Below are 18,629 nucleotides of genomic sequence, written 5' to 3'. Positions count from 1 at the left end.
GTAGCCAATTTCAAGTTACTTCTTCTCCAAGGAGGTTTGTCGAATCTGGCAGGGGTTTCGGTATTTGGTTAGCCCAATGGCACCTGCATAGCCCCACGGAGCTCGATTTTTTTTTTTTTCATTTTCATCCCAAGGTCAAGGTCACAAGTTCACGAACCTAGAAAATGTCAAAAAAAAATCAATGAATTGGGCATCGAGCTCCTAGGGTTTTCAACTGTTTTGAATGAAAGTTGGTATTCAAGTCGTGATCTTGGAGTACTACAACTTTCATCATTTACGTTTTTCCCGTTTCCCACCAGTTTGTCTGTGGCGTCCCAAAAATATAAAAAAGGCGAACTGTGTACATTGCTCGTGAACCATCGCTGTCTCCAGACTTGTCTATGTTTACGCTTGATGTGATGGTCAGGATGTACGTTAACACTATATCTTCATTTTCAATGATTGCTTTTGGGTTGTGCTTCCATGATTTTTCCGAGACAGGTGTTAAAGGTATTGATGATGTGCCAGTGGATTACTCTGATTAAATTGTTGCTCCTTTACGTCTACAGCTGTTTTGACATCGTGTTTTCGTTTTTTACATCCTGAGGGAAGATGATTGGTGCATTCTGTTTCTCTGTTTCTACCTAACAGAACCTACACTTAGTCGACCGAGAATTAACAGGGTCTATCTGACATTTCATTCAAATTTAGAAGAAGTCCATGTAGAAGGGCAACAGAGGAAACTAAGTAAGATTATTTTATGTAACCTTTATATGTACCTGTTATGTAGCACATGATATGAAAATAAAATGTTATGAGATAGCGGCAATTCCACTTTGAATTTTTGATTTCATTTTTCTCAAACTTTAAAAAAGAGTAGTTGGACCCTGTTAATTCTCGGTCGACGACTTGTCTGATGGACTTCATCCCGACATCTTCTTGAAGCCTTTGCTATAGTGTCATTGGTCTTGGGCATTTAATATGACTTGTTCTCCATTCCACTTTTGCTGATCTCTTCTTCGCACTCCAATGAGCTTTTTATTGTCGATCCCCAATCTGTCCAGCTTTCTTTGAAGCTTCCTGCTCTTCTGTTGTTTCCCCATTGTCAGTGTATGTTTGTTGATATTTCATTTTATACTTGTTCTTTGTCTGCTTTGCATTCATTGGGGCTGTATTTGTTGCTCTTTATATTTTATGTGTAGCATCTTCTATTTGCACCTGTTCTTGGAAATATTTTACAAGGTGAGTTAGAGACATCTTTTATATCTTGTTGTCTAAATGTTTGTGTACAAATTGGCTTCATTAGGCTGGTAAGCTTTTCATATAATTGGGAAATCCCGCAGTCGTCATTCTATGCACTTGGTTGAACTCCATTAGGCCACCAGCTCCTCATCTCGGCATGTGTTGTTTTTTTGTCGAACGTTTTGTGATGAACTGAACATCCTCTGAAATCTCATGAGATTTCGTGATATGGATTACTAACATGTAATAATCACTGGAAGTTGCATTGTATCACTTACCAGATGACTCCAACTTGAGCAGGATAGTTCCCCACCTCTTCCGGTTACACGATGGCAGCATCCATTTTTGCCGATCTGGAGTTAGTCTTTCCAGAACAGGCCACACATTATGGGGAAGCCAAGAAGACATAGAGAATGAATCTTTATGTAAGTTGTTGGTCTCGATAAAGTTGAGAATTAATAATTTATGTGATTACCAACAGGAATTTAAAGTGATATTTTATGGAGCTATTTTTTCGTGATATTTTAGGGTAGTTACGACACTCCATAAAGTGGAGCGACACCACATAAAAATATTTTGTAAAATGCATTTCCAAAACGTGTTTATTTGCCATTTCAAGTTCACTCATCCACAGGACAAGATATAATAAATGAGTTGTTCAAATGTTACCTGGACTTTTGTTTCTTAAAAGGTTGTAAGCATTTCTGTGGTTGAATGTCAAAGTATAATTTACCGCTACACTGCAGATTCCACTGAATGCCACAAGTGTGTGCAGTACTATTGGTCTACAGAGATGCATGATGGTTGTGTCCCAATGCCAGAGGTTTTTTTGGCCTTCTCTGACCCCTTGGCTCTTGCACTTCTGACTTTTGCTTTGCTGGGAAATGTACTAACAATGGCAATTGGATTTCAAATGTTTCTGAATCGTAACCTGCACATCATGAAAGATACAGATTTGACTGTTTGGATACCACTGTTATTAGCAATATCTACTTGTTTTCTAAGCAGCTTGTCCTTCATGGGCCAGCCCAGTGAAGTTTCTTGCAAGTTCAATGAAGCTACAACTTGTGCCTGCCTCACACTGGCCATTATCTGTGTAATGAACATGACACTTCACCTTGTAAATAATTCAAAACGTAAGATTATTTCTGTATTTGCTAAAGTCAGTGAATTTGTACTTTCTTATTGTGCTACATTTCGTGGTGATCGAGTAAGAAGAAGACTGAACCACTTACCCAGACACTGTGTGTAAGTTGATATTCGCTGTATTAATTTGTTGGATTCAGTATCTTTGCTTTTCCATTCCGATGACACGATGGCTGTCTCTTTGACTGACAAAGCAACTCTTTTCGTTTCTCTTTTCTCCTCTAATTTTATATTGGAAGACTACCATTCTAACACCCCTGATGTACCCCTTACCAATCCTATCTCTTCCGATAATCTCATTTCATACTGTCAAAAAAGTACTTCTCTCTGTTGATGCAAGCAAGGTGTAATGACGAAATGGCATTCCTCCTCGTATCTTGAAGGCGAGTGCTTCAGAACTTGCACCTATGCTGGCTCCTTTATTAACCTCCGCCATCGAAGATGGACAGAGGTTACTGTTTTCACCCCTGTCTGTTTGTGTTTGTTTCTTTGTGAACAGTATTACGGAAAAACTCCTGGACGTATTTCGACGAAACTTGTTGGGGGGGGGGGGGATTAGGTATGGTCCAAGGATCATGCCATTAGATTTTGGACTTGGTCCAAAGTCCAATATGGCCCCTATGGCAGCCATTTTGAAAAAATATTTGAATTTTTGTTTTTGCATTTCTACATGTTTTAAGTGATTTCCAACCAAAAAAAAAAAAAAATTTGTTGGAGAAAAAAAAAAAATTGCAACTTTTTTTCAAAAAAATTTCAATTTTATTTGAAAAATATTTGAATTTTTTTTTTTTTTGCATTTCTACATGTTTTAAGTGATTTCCAACCCCCCCAAAAAAAATTGTGAGAGAAAAAAAGAAATTTTGCACCTTTTTTTTCAAAAAAATTTCGATTTTTTTTTTGGGGGGGGGGCATTTCTACATGCGCGTCGATCTAGTTTAGTTTATTCAATCATGGTTCAGTAGATTCTGATCCGTTTTGATCTACAATGAATGGGTTATCAGGTTCACTTAAGTGACCCAGCAGTATTGGCGGCGGAGGTTTTGCACTCTACCGAGTGCTCCCCCTCTCGTTTTTCTTCTGTTTTAAAACCAAAACTTTTCCTCCTTCTTGGAAACATGCATTTATACAACATCTTCTAAAGAAGGGTGATTGTTTAAATCCTTCCAACTGCCATCCTTTTGCTCTAACTTGTACTATTTCCAAGGTTTTTGAATGTCTTCTCAATTCTTATTTCCTCAAGCTTCTTGAATCTCACAGCCTTCTCTGTGGCCATCATTTGGGGAATCGGACGAGATCTACCGGTGATATCCTTTCTCATATTACAAATGTCTGGTCTTCTTCTCTGAGAGACTTTGGGGAATCCTTTGGTGTTGCTCTTGATATCTCAAAATCTTTTGAGAGAGTTTGTCATTGGGGTCTGATATCCAAGCTGCCCCCTTTCTGCTTTCCTCCTTCACTCTGTTCTCTCATAGCAGCAAGCCGTTCTATTTTCATAATGGACTAATGGTTGATGGTTCAACCTCTCCCTCCTTTCCTACCAACAGCAATGTCTCACAGGATTCAGTCTCATCTCTGAAACTTTTCCTTATTTTTACCTCTGCCACCGAAGGTGAAAGGAGATTGTGTTTTCACCTCTGTCTGTCTGTTTGTTACTTGCAAAATCGGAAGATTTTTCAATAATATTGGTCAGTCGATTTTGTTATTCTATCTGTCTATCTGTCTGTTTGTTTGTTTGACAATTGCCTACAGGTCACAATTTTAAACCAATCTTCACGAAACTTCATCAAGTTGTAGAGGTAGTCTTGACTGAGAAGCCAATTGATTTTTAGGTCAAAGGTCATCTTCAGGTCGAATTTCTAAAATCGTAATTTTTCATCTGATTGACTTGAAAATTAACCTGCAATTGCGTTGTGCATTACTGAATCGGGAAGCCATCTATTTTTGAGATCGAAAGGTCAAACTTCTAAAATCAATTTTCAACTGAAAAATCATCAATTTACATTCTATTAACTTGAAAGTTGAACAAGATTTGCACAGTCCATCACTGAATTGGGAAAGCAAGTATTTTATGAGGTCAAAGGTCAACTTAAGGTCAAACTTCTAAAATCATCAATTTCAATCTGAAAAATAATCAATTTTCATCCAATTAACCTGAAAATTAAACAGCCATTGCATAGAGCATCACTGAATTTGGAAACCAACTATTTTTCAGGGAAAAGGTCAAAGGTCAACTCAAGGTCAACCTTCTAAAATCTTAAATTTCAATCTGAAAAATAAGCAATTTTCATCCAATTGGCCTGAGCTTTGATTAAGATTGTCAATTTTAATCTCAATAAAATGGACAATTTGATGTAACCATGGCAACCTTTTGAGAAGGGGGTGGATTTTGCAATTATCGTGCTCTGCATAGCGTATTTTTCTTGTTTCCTTGTCTGTTTTTTCTATGTTTATCACCTATAGATCAAAATTTAAAACCGATCTTCATGAAACTTCACCACATGGTAAAGTTTTTGATAAACAAGAAGCCTATTGTTTTTGAGGTCAAAAGGTCAACGTCGGCCAAAGGTCAATAAATTTTTCAAATTTTTATAATCCTCAATTTTCATCTGATTGACAATAAATTTGAACAGGATTTTCACATCAGCTCATTGAATTCAACCACCAATTATTTTTGAGGTCAACATCAGCAAATAAGCCAACATACAGCAAAGGTCAACAACTTAGGTGACATTTCTAAAATCCTCAATTTTCATCCGTTTGACTTGAAATTTGAAGAGGATTTATGTTCCAGGTCACTGAATTCAACCAGCCAACTAGTTTTGGAGGTCAACATAAACCAAAAGGTCAACATGGACCAAAGGTCAACAACTAAGCTGAAATTTCTAAAATCCCCAATTTTCATCCCATTGACTTGAAATTTGAAGAGGATTTGCTTGTCAGGTTACTGAATTCAACGAAGTATTTTTGAGGTCAACATTAGCCAAAAGGTCAAAATCAGCCAAAAATCAACGTAGTCATTTCTGAAATTGTCAATTTTCATCCATTTGACTTGAAATTTGAGGAGGAATTGTGTATGTTGTTGTTCGTCTTTCGGCTGCTCCCGTTAGGGGTCACCTAAGCGGATCATCCGTTATGATCCGCATTCTGATTTGGCACAGGTTTTACGCCGGATGCCCTTCCTGATGCAACCCTGGTCGCCTCTTACGACACAGGGATAAGGATTGGGTTTCGCCATGATTCCGGGCTGCCCTACACACTCTCATCGTGCGGCCCAGCACAGAGCTCCCGTCCTCAAGCGATCCTCCAACCCAAGCCTCCGAGTAGCCGGATTACAGGCGCACGCCACGACGCCCGGTTGAGGAGGAATTGTGTATCTTGTCATTGAATTCAAGTAACAATTATTTTTTGAGGTCAAATTGGTTTTATGGATTTCACAAGTGTCATACAATGCATGACAACTTTTTTGTTTATTTGTCTGTTTGTGTTCAGAATATCTCAAAAGGTTGTGGATGGATTTGGATGAAATTTGATGGGCAGGTTGGGTGTGTGACAAGTACAAACTGATTCGATTTTTGTGTTGATACAGATCTGGATCCAGATCCTAGAATTTTTATGTGATTCTTCACCATTGAGAGATGGGGCTAAAAATGATATAGAGCACGATACCTCAAAAAGTTAGGGACGGATTCGGATGAAACTTGGTAGACTCGTTGGATGTGTCACAAGGAAGAATTGTTTCAATTTTGATGAAGATCCGGATCTGGATCCAGATCCGATAATTTTTTAGTGATTCTTCACCATTGAGAGTTTTGGCTAAACCAATATATAGCACGATATCTAAAAAAGTTTTGGACGGATTTGGATGAAGCTTAGTGGACAGGTTGGGTTTGTGACAAGGATGAGTTGATTCGATTTTGGTGAAGATCCGAATCCGGATACGAACATTTTGTTTTTTTTAAGTGCTTCTTTACCATTGAAAGATTGGGTCAGAAATTATACATAGCATGATACTGTATTTCAAAAATGTATTTGGCCTGATATGTTCTTGTAGATCAGGTGTTGTATGGTGGAGGTCTGCTGTCTACCATCTGTCTTTCTCTTTATCAATGATCTTTTTTCTTCTGCAAATAACCAAATGCATTTGTATGATGGCAACTCAATATTACATTCCTCTATGTTTTCACATCTATTCCGTCTTCTCTTGATCCATCTACATCTCAATTTTTCACAACTACTTCTATAAGTTCAGATTTGGACAGGATTTGTCATTGGGACAAATTTAATTACGTTTAATTTCCTGCTTCTAAAATTCAATTTCTTTCCATTTCTACATCTAAAAAAATTCTTCTCAACTTTCCCATCTCCTTTGAAGGCTCACTCAATGCAGTAAACATTCTTGATATCACCAAACCAAATATATCTTGGAAACTTCACATGATAAATAGTCAGCTAAGTCTGCCTCTGAAGAACTCCTGTTCAGATGTCAGTCTTCTCGTCTGAACAGTTGCTCCGATTATATAAGGTATTGATTCGTCCTTGTATATTGTACTGCTCACACATCTAGCGAGGTCCCAGCTCAACATAGAATTGAGTCCAAAGTAATCCAACTGATTAACTCTCCCAATCTGACCTCAAAACTCAACTTGCTTGAATTGTGCCATAAGTTGGCTCTTTCCCCCTTTTCTTTCGATATTATTTTGGTTTCTGCTCCTGAGAACTGGCTGCTAGTATACCGCTGACATGAGCTAGACCAGAGAAATACTCGGCAAGCCACGATGTCGCAAGAAAATTGTGCAGCCATTGGAAACTCAAGGGTGGGCCGTTATGATATGTTTGTTTCTTTCCCTTCACCGCTAAGCTCTGGCATTATTTACCTTCGCATGTCTTTCCTAATCTTTACAATCTTCCTCCTTTTCCAAAGGTGGGTTTTCCACTTCCTCAAAATCTCTTAGATTATTTTTCAATCCTTTGAATTCTCTATTTCTTCAGTTATTTTTTGTTTCATTTAAGGCCCTCCCTCAATTAGGATGCCACAGTCTGTGACCATAGCCTTCAGCATGAAAAAAAAATTGTATCTTCTCTGAATCTATATTATAACAGGAGCCATGTTTGTGTATCTGTTTGTTTGTTTGTTTGTTTGTTTGTTGTGTTATAACTTGAGAGCAGATTAATGGATTTCAATAAATCGAACTACGGTGGAATCAGAGAACTCCCAAGGTTTGTGATGAATTTTTTATTGATTTTTTTTATTGCATACATGGGTACACGAGGCAAAACTGCAAACACCAACTTGCGACGCTGGTTATCCCTGCACTCCCAGAAATCATTTTTCTTCTTGCCTTATTGATTAGTCATCAAGGCAAAGATTGGTATTTCCATCAGTGAAACTATGGGTCTTGTATTCTCGGTCTTCTATGGGTCTTTGAGAAGTATTGTTGTGGGGCCGGGTATTGGTGGCGAGCACGACCACTAGGGGGAGCAGTAGAGTCGGCTCCACCGAACACACCGGAATTTAGGTCAAGACCCTCGGATAAGTCCGAAGGTACTGGTCCCTTACAGGACTATGAATCGCCAATAATTCGACCGCATGGAGTAGGGTTAGGCCGAAGTCACATTTGCTCTACGGCGAGGATACGGCGGCCGTACGCCATCTGAATTGACGGAAACGTGCGGCGGCCGTAGGGTTTCTGCGGTGGCCCTACGCCGTTTGGCTATATTTTACAGATCGTAAGGTTGCCGTGGAATTATAACGTGGAGTTATAACTTTTTTTATTTCTACGTTCGCCGTAGCAATTCGACAAGCTGAAGAAAAAAAAAAACCTGGTAAAAAAAAAAAATACCCATTCGTTACCGTTCGTCTGGCCGCACGTTCGCCTTAGGGCCCCCTGTGGTCGCCTTGCGGGTCACTTGAGGCTACCTTGCATCTGCCTTGAAAATTCTATTACCGCTGCAGGGCCCCCTTAAGGTCACCGTGCGACATCAAATCAAAGACCGTACGGCAATCCCACGTTTTCAGTCTCCACAATTTCTGAGACCTAGGCCTAAGTCAGATTTGCTCTACGGTGAGGATACGGCGGCCGTACGCCCTCTGAATTGACGGAAACGTGCGGCGGCCGCAGAGTTTCTGCGGTGGCCTCAGGGTGGCCCTACGCTGTTTGGCTATATTTTACAGGTCGTAAGGTCGCCGTGGAATTTTAACGCGGAGTTATAACTTTTTCATTTCTATGTTTGCCGTAGCAATTCGACAAGCCGAAAAAAAAAATTAAAAAATTAACCCATTCTTTACCGTCCGTCTGGCCGCACGTTCGCCTTAGGGCCTCCCTGTGGTCGCCTTGTGGGCACCTTGCTTCTGCCTTGAAAATTCTATGGCCGCCGCAGGAACGCCCTAAGATCACCGTGCGACATCAAATCAAAGACCGTACGGCACCCCCACGTTTTCGGTCTCCACAATTTATAAATATCCCGTGCGGCTCCCTGAAAAATAAAAACATGTGTGACTGCTACATTGTGCGACCGTGGAAATACTGCGGCCGCCGTATAATTGCTCATGGCCGTACATTTTGGAGACCTCACGGCCGCCGTGGCAAATGTGACTTAGGCCTAAATACGCCGTGCGGCTCCCCGAAAAATAAAAACATATGTGACTGCTACATTGTGTGACCATGGAAATACTGCGGCCGCCGTATAATTGCTAGTGGCCGTAGATTTTGGAGACCCCACGGCCGCTGTGGCAAATGTGACTTAGGCCTTAATTGCCAACTTGAATATACCTAAGTACCCACGCAGTCCAACTACCGGGGAACCACACCCTCGGCAGGCCTCGAGCGGAACAAGCCGTTACCGTGCTCGAACCGTGTGTAACCCGAGCGGATGTTTACGAGGTCCATCAGTCTGAATGCACAATTACGGCAGCATCGGCCTTCCAAATCACCATTACGCACCATGGAAAACCAATGGTAGAAAGGACAAGGACGAGCTGGTACATTCAACAAATGGGGAATTTATTTACAACAATAATTGGGGAACGAGGGGAGCACATAAGGGCAGAGTTATCCGACTCAGCAATGCAAATAATGTACAACAAAAGCACTTAACAATTATATTTAGAGACAGGCCCACACTCAGACACACACCCAAAGAAATGGACCCCGTCGGGTCTTTTATTGCCCCCTTCAGCTCTGATGGAAGACGAGCTGAGGGGAGAGAATGTGCTGGCTACCTGGCCGCGTTTGCGCGGCTCGACGTCCACACCTTACCGGAGCTCCAGTCGCCAAAAGCACGGACCAGGGCAGCCGAACCCAGAGAAGGCGAGACGAGGTGGTCTCCCTTGATGAGATGGTCGACCGCTCGCTGTAATGCGCCAGAGGAGACACCTCCGATGCGCGGGATGCAGTCCGCCGCAGACCCAGACAGAAGCACTCTGGTCCAGATGGAAAGTAATTATCAATCCTTTCTTCCGTCCTTCGGGGCATGGTCCGCTCCCCCGTGGCCTGCTCCCATTGGGTGGACGGCATGTCACGGCTCCGCCTTCTTGCCAAGGACCGCCCCGGCTCTGGTCTGCTCATCGCCCATTGGGCGGAAAATGATGCATACCCTTATTTGGCATGCAGCCAAAGCGAAACGCTTTGTGACCATATTTGGAATGGAAATCCATTTCAAAGGAATTCTGCCCATGCATACGCCGCATGCCGGTGAGCACGCGAAGAATGCCATGAGCAGAGTGTTGTTGTTGGGGTAAAAATCCTATCTATAAAATAACTTCATTGCGCACGTACACTTAATCACCCATTAAACAGAGGACAGAACCCTACCTAGAAACACTTACTTACCAATATAATTGATCTATAGGACCTGGCTGTTGTGTGCACAAGTTTTCCAAATCCGTAACAGTATTGGCTCTTGAATTAGCGATTTGCCCTTCAGGGCCACCTGTTCCAATGCAGTACTCAGTTCCCATCACTGCACACATGCCATGTACTGTTTGGATAATGAAATGAGAGCGAGAGAAGAACCTTCAGAGTTTAGGCTTTATTCCATTTGATTGGAGCCGCTTCTGTGGGCACACCGGGGAATACAGGTTCAGCTAGGAGTACATAAGCAGTAACGTATACATGTGCAATTAATCACCGCAGAATAAATCCGCGTAAGCACGGAGTTCGATATAATCTCCATTCTCACCAGTCAATGAGCACCTTCAGTTAACGAGCATCAAGTGAACAGCCGATGTAAATGGCAATGCCCCGGGGACAATCACCCCGCACCGCGGAGACCTTCCCTTATACGCGAGACGCACAACATGTGATCCCGCGTCATGTCCCTCAATTCACCTCAATTCACCACATTCTCCCCACCTTTAAAATGTAACTAGGGGCCCATCTTACACACCATGATTGCTTTAGCACTATAGGAGTATACATTTCAAGCAATGCGGACTAATAGGTCTACAGAAGCATACATGCCAAGCAGTGATTATTTTGAGTTGTAGGAGCATGGAAATGAGCATCGATATATGATATAATGAGCATATGAGAGCATGAGCAGCGAGAATGCCGATAATCCCCTTTACAGATTGAGTCGTCGAGGGGGCCTTATTCGTCGACCTCTCCGGGAGTAAACGGCAGTTTCACTTGAGGGAGACTCCCGATCCTCTTGGTGAGCCTCGACTTGTGCCGGGGATGACTCCTCGATCGCTCTCGGGTGGAACGCGGCAGCCCCGTCGCCCGGCGGAGTTCCTGGGGGGGAAATGTCAGAAGGAGGAGTGCCAGAAGGTGGTGTACCGGCGGGAGGAGTACCTGAGGGAGCCAGATGGCGAACCGACACAGTGGTCTCCCTGCCATCCGGGAGCCTGACATGAGCATACTCTGGATTAGTGTCAATGAGTTCGAGCCCCTCCACCAGGGGTTCATACTTGCTTTGTCGTACCGGGCGTTTCATGAACACTGTACCGGGATGGGTCAGCCAGTTGGGCACCGTTTGACCGTCAACATAACGTCGCTGGTGAGTAAACATTCGTTCGTGAGGAGTTGCATTGGTGGACGTGCAGAGCAAAGAGCGTATGGAATTCAGAGCGTCGGGAAGAGTAACCTCCCACCGCTCGGGGCCCAGTCCTCTCGATTTCAGCGCCAGAGTTACGGCTTTCCAAATAACTCCATTATACCTTTCCACCTGCCCGTTTCCCTGTGGGTTGTAACCCGTCGTTCGACTAGTTGCTATGCCGAGCTCTAGTAGGAATTGTTTTAGCCCGGCCGACATGAAACACGGCCCTCTGTCTGAATGTATGTATGCAGGTCTCCCAAACATAGCGAAGAGGTCAGAGAGACATCTCACGACAGTGCCCGAGGTCATATCCGAGCACGGAAATGCGAAAGGGAACCTTGAATATTCATCAACAACAGTGAATATGTATCTGTTGTCTGTCTCGGTCGGCAGGGCCCTTTGAAGTCGATGTTTAGTCTCTCGAAGGGGGAAGTGGCCTTGATCAGTCTGCCAGATGCCGCGCCAAAGAATCTGGGTTTTAGTTCAGCACAAACAGGGCATGAAGCATTCATTTGTTTAATATCTTCAACAGAATAGGGAAGATTTTGTCTGCGCACGAAATGTGCCATCCTGGTTACCCCGGGTGGCACAGAGACACATGGAGGTCTTGCAAAGCCTGACTGATTGTTGCCGAACTGTAGACCCGAGAGAAGGTATCTGCAGCAGGGTTTTCTTTCCCGGGCCGGTAAACAATGTCGTAACTGTAGCAAGCTAGGTCTATCCGCCATCTCATAATTTTTTCATTCTTAATTTTCCCGTTATTTTTCCCATCAAACATGAATGCCACGGATCGTTGGTCCGTAACGAGCGTGAAGTGGTTTCCCAGTAAATAATGTCTCCATTTCCGCAGCGCTTCAACGATGGCGTACGCTTCCTTCTCTATCGCTGAGTGTCTCTGCTCGCTTCTAGAGAGAGTTCTCGAGAAAGAACGCGACCGGCCGCCCAGACTGATTAAGTGTAGCAGCTATGGCGTGATTTGAAGCGTCGGTTTCCACCACGAAGGGCACCGAGCTGTCGATCGATAAAACCACGGACTTACTGATATCATCCTTGAGGTTGTGGAAAGCTCTTACAACAGCGGCATCTGGTGGAAAGTTTTTGCAATGCACTAGGGGATGTATTTTCTCGGAGTATTGCGAAATCCATCTCGCATAGTAAGCGAACATCCCGATCACCCGGCGCATTGTCTGCAAGTCCTGAGGTGGTGGAAGCTCACGGAGCGGGCGCAATCGTTCAGGATCAGGCTTAATTGTGCCGTCGGCTATCGTGTAGCCGAGAAGGTCAATTGACCTTGCCGAGAATACGCATTTCTCATAGTTGAGAGTCAGATTATATTTTCTAGCAATGCTCAAGAATCTGTCTAGATTCCTATCATGTTCCCTCTGATCCCTACCGCACACTGTGACATTATCCACGTAAACAAAAGTGTCTTTGAGGTTTTCATCTGAGATGATGTCGTCCATAACCCGTTGGAAGCAAGCTACCCCATTCGTGACACCGAAAGGTATTCTCCTGAATTGGTAGAGGCGCCTCCCTGCCTGGAATGCAGTGTAAGGTTTGTCTTCCTCTCGGATGGGAATTTGATGATAGGCGCTTCGCAAGTCGATGGTACTGAATACCTTATAATTGGCCACGCGTTCGACCATCTCATCTATGCGCGGCAGGGGGGTAGGCGTCGAGTTGGGTGAAGCGATTGACCGTTTGGGAATAATCGACAACCATTCGTTTCTTATGGTTCTGACTGCTGGTTACTAACACCTGTGCGCGCCATGGCGAGTCGCTCGGTTCTATAATTCCTTCTTCCAGTAATCGCTTGGTTTCTGAAGTGATGAAATTCATGTCAGCAGTGGTATATCGCCGCGATTTAATCGCTATCGGTTTGCAGACCGGCGACAAGTTAGCGAACAGCTGGGGGGACGTCACCTCCGCGGTGGTCAACGCATTTAAAATTAGACGAGGTTTGCTTCCTCCAAAGGGTATTTCGACGCTCGTGTGCTGCTTGAGGACATTATGACCCAGAATTACGTCTGCGCACAAATCACGAAGCACCAGTACCCTTACATCCCGATGCGTGTACCCTTTTACGTCCAATTCAACATTGCAGTACCCTCGTACGCGGGATTGTAGTGAGGTGGCGGCCATGCATACCGTATTGTCAGTCGGGTGGATTACCCATTTCCTGCCCTTCACTAGCGAGCTGTTGACGAAACTTTCAGAGCTACCGGTATCAATCAGTGCCTCAGCCATATGCCCGTTAATTCGTACGTTGATGATAGCCTTGGATAGATTCCCCGGGGAGGCTGCAGTTAATTTATTCTGCGAGTAGAGAGCCGCAGAAGTGGGTTTATTTCTCCTTAGAGTAGATTTACATACCCTGGCATAATGCCCTTTCTTGTCGCAATTCATGCATGTGGCATCTCTGGCGGGACATTTTTGACGAGGATGCCTTTTGTACCCACAAAAGAAGCATTTACCAACCGGAGCAGTTGCTGAGGAGTTTGACGTGGCCTGTGTATCCGGCTCCTCGGGTGTTTCTCCATCCCCTGTGTCTGGCTGTGTCTGTGCCAGTGGGGTTCCTTGAGTTCCCACCGTAGCAGCGTTCATTAGCAGCATCGGTGTCCCAAATGACTCAGATTGCTGCTGAGCCGTATCCATCGCTCGTGCCTGATCGACTACCTTGTCAAGAGTGGGTTGCGCTTTCTCTAGTAAGCGTTGCCGTATGTGGGCTGATCTGAGTCCTTGGATGAATGCCTCCCGTGTGGCTTCCTTTCGGTGTTCCTCGGCGCTTACGGCCCGGAAGCTGCCGTCTTTTCCCAGCTGATTCAGAGCTTGCAGGAACTGATCGATTGTCTCCCCGGCTGCTTGCTTGCGTGTGTTGAGAAGATGTCGTATGTATACCTCGTTCTTGGGCTTCACGTAGAGCGCCTGCAGCACGTCAATCGCTGCTTCGTAAGTGTCGCACTCCGAGAAGAGCCTGTACACGCTGGGCGAGACATGATTCACGAGAGCGGCAAATTTGTCGGCTCCTTCCTCGATGATGGTCAGATAGTGTGAGAAGGAACAGAACCAATGCGACCATTTCATTTCTGCGTCAGTCGCGTTTGGGTCTGCGTCGAACCTCTCTGGTTTGTAGATCTTGTCCATCGTTGGTTGAGAGAACCGAGAAAACTAAATGGAATAAATTGAAATGAGAGCGAGAGAAGAACCTTCAGAGTTTAGGCTTTATTCCATTTGATTGGAGCCGCTTCTGTGGGCACACCGGGGAATACAGGTTCAGCTAGGAGTACATAAGCAGTAACGTATACATGTGCAATTAATCACCGCAGAATAAATCCGCGTAAGCACGGAGTTCGATATAATCTCCATTCTCACCAGTCAATGAGCACCTTCAGTTAACGAGCATCAAGTGAACAGCCGATGTAAATGGCAATGCCCCGGGGACGATCACCCCGCACCGCGGAGACCTCCCCTTATACGCGAGACGCACAACATGTGATCCCGCGTCATGTCCCTCAATTCACCTCAATTCACCACAGATAACACTTGTTGGCTCACCTGGAACATAGTTCCGGGGAGCTTATGGGATGGTGCAGCGGCCATCCATCTGTCTATGCATCCGTAATCACATGCAACTTCCTCTCTGAAACTACCCAAACAATTTCGATGAAACTTCACCACAACCTTCATCACCTGTAATGTACCAAAGTTTGTTCAACCATTATAAACAAGTAAAAAAGACAAAAAATATCATAGCCCCCTTTGCTTTAGTATTATTGCTGCATGGAGTTAAAGGGCAAGCTCGTATTTATGTACAACTAAAATGGTTACCAGTCGGCCATCTTTGATCAGATCACAAAATAAAATGAGGAGCACATGTATATCATCGTCTGGTCTGGTTGTGTCAAGGTTGAACAAAAATCAGACCATGCATGTCTGAGAAATGGTTGGGGATACATATAATTAACAAAATTGCCACCAGTCTGCCATCTTGGATGTGATCTCAAAAACAAATGATGTGCATATGTAAACCATCATTACCTTCGCATTCTGCGAAAGGTTATGTTTTGGTCGGCGTGTATTTATTTATTTATTTATTTATTTATTTCTAATCTTGTGATTCGTATAACTCAAAAAGTATTAAACCGAATTGCATGAAATTTGGTGGGATGATTGGTTATTAGCCAGGAAGCATTCGATTAGATTTTGGGATCATTCGGGTCAAAGGTCAAGGTCACGAAAAGGTCAAAATCGTCTTTTTTACGATAACACGGTCAATTTTTATTCAATTTGCATGCAACTAACGCCAAAATGTTCAGAATTCAACGCCTCATCTTGCGATATGCAATATGACACAATGACGCCCATACTCTTGTTACCGGTTAGGGGTCAAAGGTCAGGGGGGGTCACGACCTTGAAAAATATGCGTTTTTTGTCATAACGTGTTCAATTTTTGTCCGCTTTACATGAACCCAGCACCAAAATGTTCAGAATTTAATGCCCAATCTTGTGACACAATGACGTCGTAACACATGTCACCGGTTGGGGTAAAATTTCGGGGGGGGGGTCACGCCCTTGAAAAATATTCAGTTTTCGGCATAACTCAGTCAATTCTTATTCGATTTGCATGAAACCAGCATCAAACGAGATTACCTTCTCTTGTTGAAACGTTGTATTCACCGAGCTTGCGAGTGAAGACTCACCAAAACGACGTGAGTTGATTGTTGTTTAGCCCGTAGCCCCGAAATTCGGGGGGGGTCATGACATTATAGATATGTGGTTTGTGTCATAAGACCATTCATATGAAACCAGTTCCCCACACTCATACCAAGAACAAAAAAAGTAGTGGCGGCGAAGGTATGCGCTCTATGAGTGCCCGTTCTAGTTCATTATGCAGGTGCCAAGTTTAAATAACATCAGTAAATGCATGTCCGAGAATTGGTTGAGGACATGTTCAACATCCGGGGAGGGGGGGTTACAACTAAAATGTCTGCCAGTTGGCCATCTTGGATATGATCTCAAAACAAAATCACGTGCATATGTATACCATCATGTGTTGTCTTTCTGCTGAGTACGAATTAAATCACTCAATACATGGCCGAGAGATGGTTGCGGATGCACGAACACAAAACTTGAGACCAAATCCATAAGCCTCCATTTCGGACTAAGTCCAATGGGGACTAAAAATCGAGGTTCAAAGAGGTCTATGAGGGGAGGTGGTTGCTCCCCCAAATAGGTGTTTGCTTTCTTCTCAGAATCTGCACACACAATTTTGATGAAACATGACCACAGCCTTCATCAACTGTGATGTACCCAAGTTTGTTCATGGCATTAAAAAAAAAAATCAGCCGTTTCCCTCCCAAAATAGGTATTTACTTTGTTCTCCGTTACATATTTTGTGGGTCATCCATGCCTACCAGTGGTTCCCTGGCTATCTTATCCAGCCGCTACTAGGTGAGTGCCCTGGTATTGCCGCTATTTTTTATTGTATCTCTGGTGACGATGCACAAGTTACAGATAAAACATTCAGTAATATTTCAGAATTTGAACAGGGTGTCAAAACACAAGACATTCTTTTCAGACACACTCTGGTTGCATGTGACATTCAAAGTAATTTCGTGCAATTCTTTCAAACAGTCAACAAATATTTCTCTTTGCAGGTTCATCATCAAGCTATGTTGTCCTATCTTGGTTTACTCAGCAAAAGGGTGTGTGTTCCATCTGTGCATTGCCACAAATGTTGTTGTGTGTGGCTTGGGTTTTGATTGGAAGCACAAAAACTGCTAAGGATGAAATTTCCAGCCCAGGTTCTCTCATTCTGGAATGTGGAAGGACATCCACCATTTGGCTCTCTTGCTCATTGTCCTATCTTGGCTTGATGATGTTTCTCAGCTTGTACTTGGCTCTGAGTGCTCGTAAGCTTCTCACAGATTCCAGTGAGCTAAAGTTCATAACTTTCAGCATTTTATTTTGTTTCTTGGTTTGCTTAGCTTTTGTACCAGCCTACAACAGCATTCATGGAAAGATGGCTGTTGCTGTCAAAGTGGTTGCTGTGACTATAACAGCTTATGGTATATTCGGCTGCATATTTTTGCCAAAGTTTTACATGATCTTTGTGAAATAAAAATCCATTCACACAAATTGTTTTTTTTTTTCCTTGACTTTTCAAATTATCTCTTCTCACAAGTCAAGTTATAATAATCGGGTTGTTTAAATTTGATCTGGCATTTTTTTTTCTTCACAGATTTATAATGTTAGCAGAGGAAGATGTTTTGAGTTGGGAGCTGTGGAGTGCAGTGCAGGGAGGACAGAGAGACAGTTACCAGTTTTCTAGTCAATCTTTTACAAATGACCCAAAACGTATTTGTGTTTCACTTGCTTGAGGAACTCTTTGGCCGCAACTCTTCAATCACGGTTATCTCTTAAATTATTGTGGATGGTTGTAACAAACTAATTGTTGAGTCCTTGCTGGGTCATCATGTTCGCCAAGTATGTCTTCTATCTGTGGAGAGGTTCATACATGCTCGAGGCTTATAGGGTTTGAAAGGGTAATTGTAAAGGGTTATAAAGGGTAATTCTTCTTCTTCTCTTCCCTTTAAAATGGGGTGAGTTCCAATGGCATCATGCTTCTGCCCTGTCTTGACCATGATAATCCTCCATCTCCCAGTGTCCTTACCCAGCTCTCGCCACTCTCCAACCACCCCTACTTTAGGGATATCCCTTCTCACACAATCCTCCCATCTCATTTGTGGTCACCCTCTTTTCTTCCAACCTTTCTCCCTCAACCTACTTGCTCTCTTTGCCATTCTCTCTTCCCCCATCTGCATCAAGTTTCCGGACCATCTGGATTTCAGGGTAAATTTTAAACAGTTTTAAAGGGCAATTCCAAAGGATTCTAAAGGGTAATTCTGAATTATGAAGGGTTGTAAATGGGAATTCTAAAGGGTAATTCTGAATGCTTCTGAAGGGTAAATCTCAAAGTGTTCTAAATGTTAATTCTAAAGGGTAATTCAAAATTCTCCAAAGGGTGATTATGGTAAACTTTATGGGAAAGGGATATAAATGGTAAACTTTGAAGGGTTTTAAATGTTAATTCTAAAGGGTTTTAAAGGTTAATTTTGAAGGGTAATTCTAAATCGTTCTAAGGGTTAATTTTTAAAGGGTTTTAAAGCGTAATTATAAATGGTAGTTATAAGTGGTTCTACAGGGTACATTTTAAGGGGTTTTAA

The 18,629-nt window shown here is 43.1% G+C and overlaps 1 protein-coding gene across 1 annotated transcript in view; it reads left to right on the top strand.

The window, feature by feature from the left end:
- Positions 1–17,524, top strand: part of LOC147035076 (extracellular calcium-sensing receptor-like) — a 30,858-nt gene extending 13,334 nt beyond the window's left edge. The window contains exons 3-5 of the mRNA XM_085862572.1: positions 1,968–2,357; positions 9,978–10,058; positions 17,391–17,524. Of these exons, the coding sequence (XP_085718698.1) occupies positions 1,968–2,357; positions 9,978–10,058; positions 17,391–17,524 (605 nt within the window). The remainder of the gene's footprint in view (positions 1–1,967; positions 2,358–9,977; positions 10,059–17,390) is intronic.
- Positions 17,525–18,629: the final 1,105 nt, after the last annotated feature.

This window comes from Eptatretus burgeri, chromosome 1, assembly GCF_056783735.1.
Source record: "Eptatretus burgeri isolate ZD-2024b chromosome 1, Ebu_testis_v1, whole genome shotgun sequence".
Lineage (NCBI taxonomy): Eukaryota > Metazoa > Chordata > Myxini > Myxiniformes > Myxinidae > Eptatretus > Eptatretus burgeri.
Note: the sequence above shows the minus strand (reverse complement) of the source record. Positions and strands in the feature narration are given on the sequence as shown.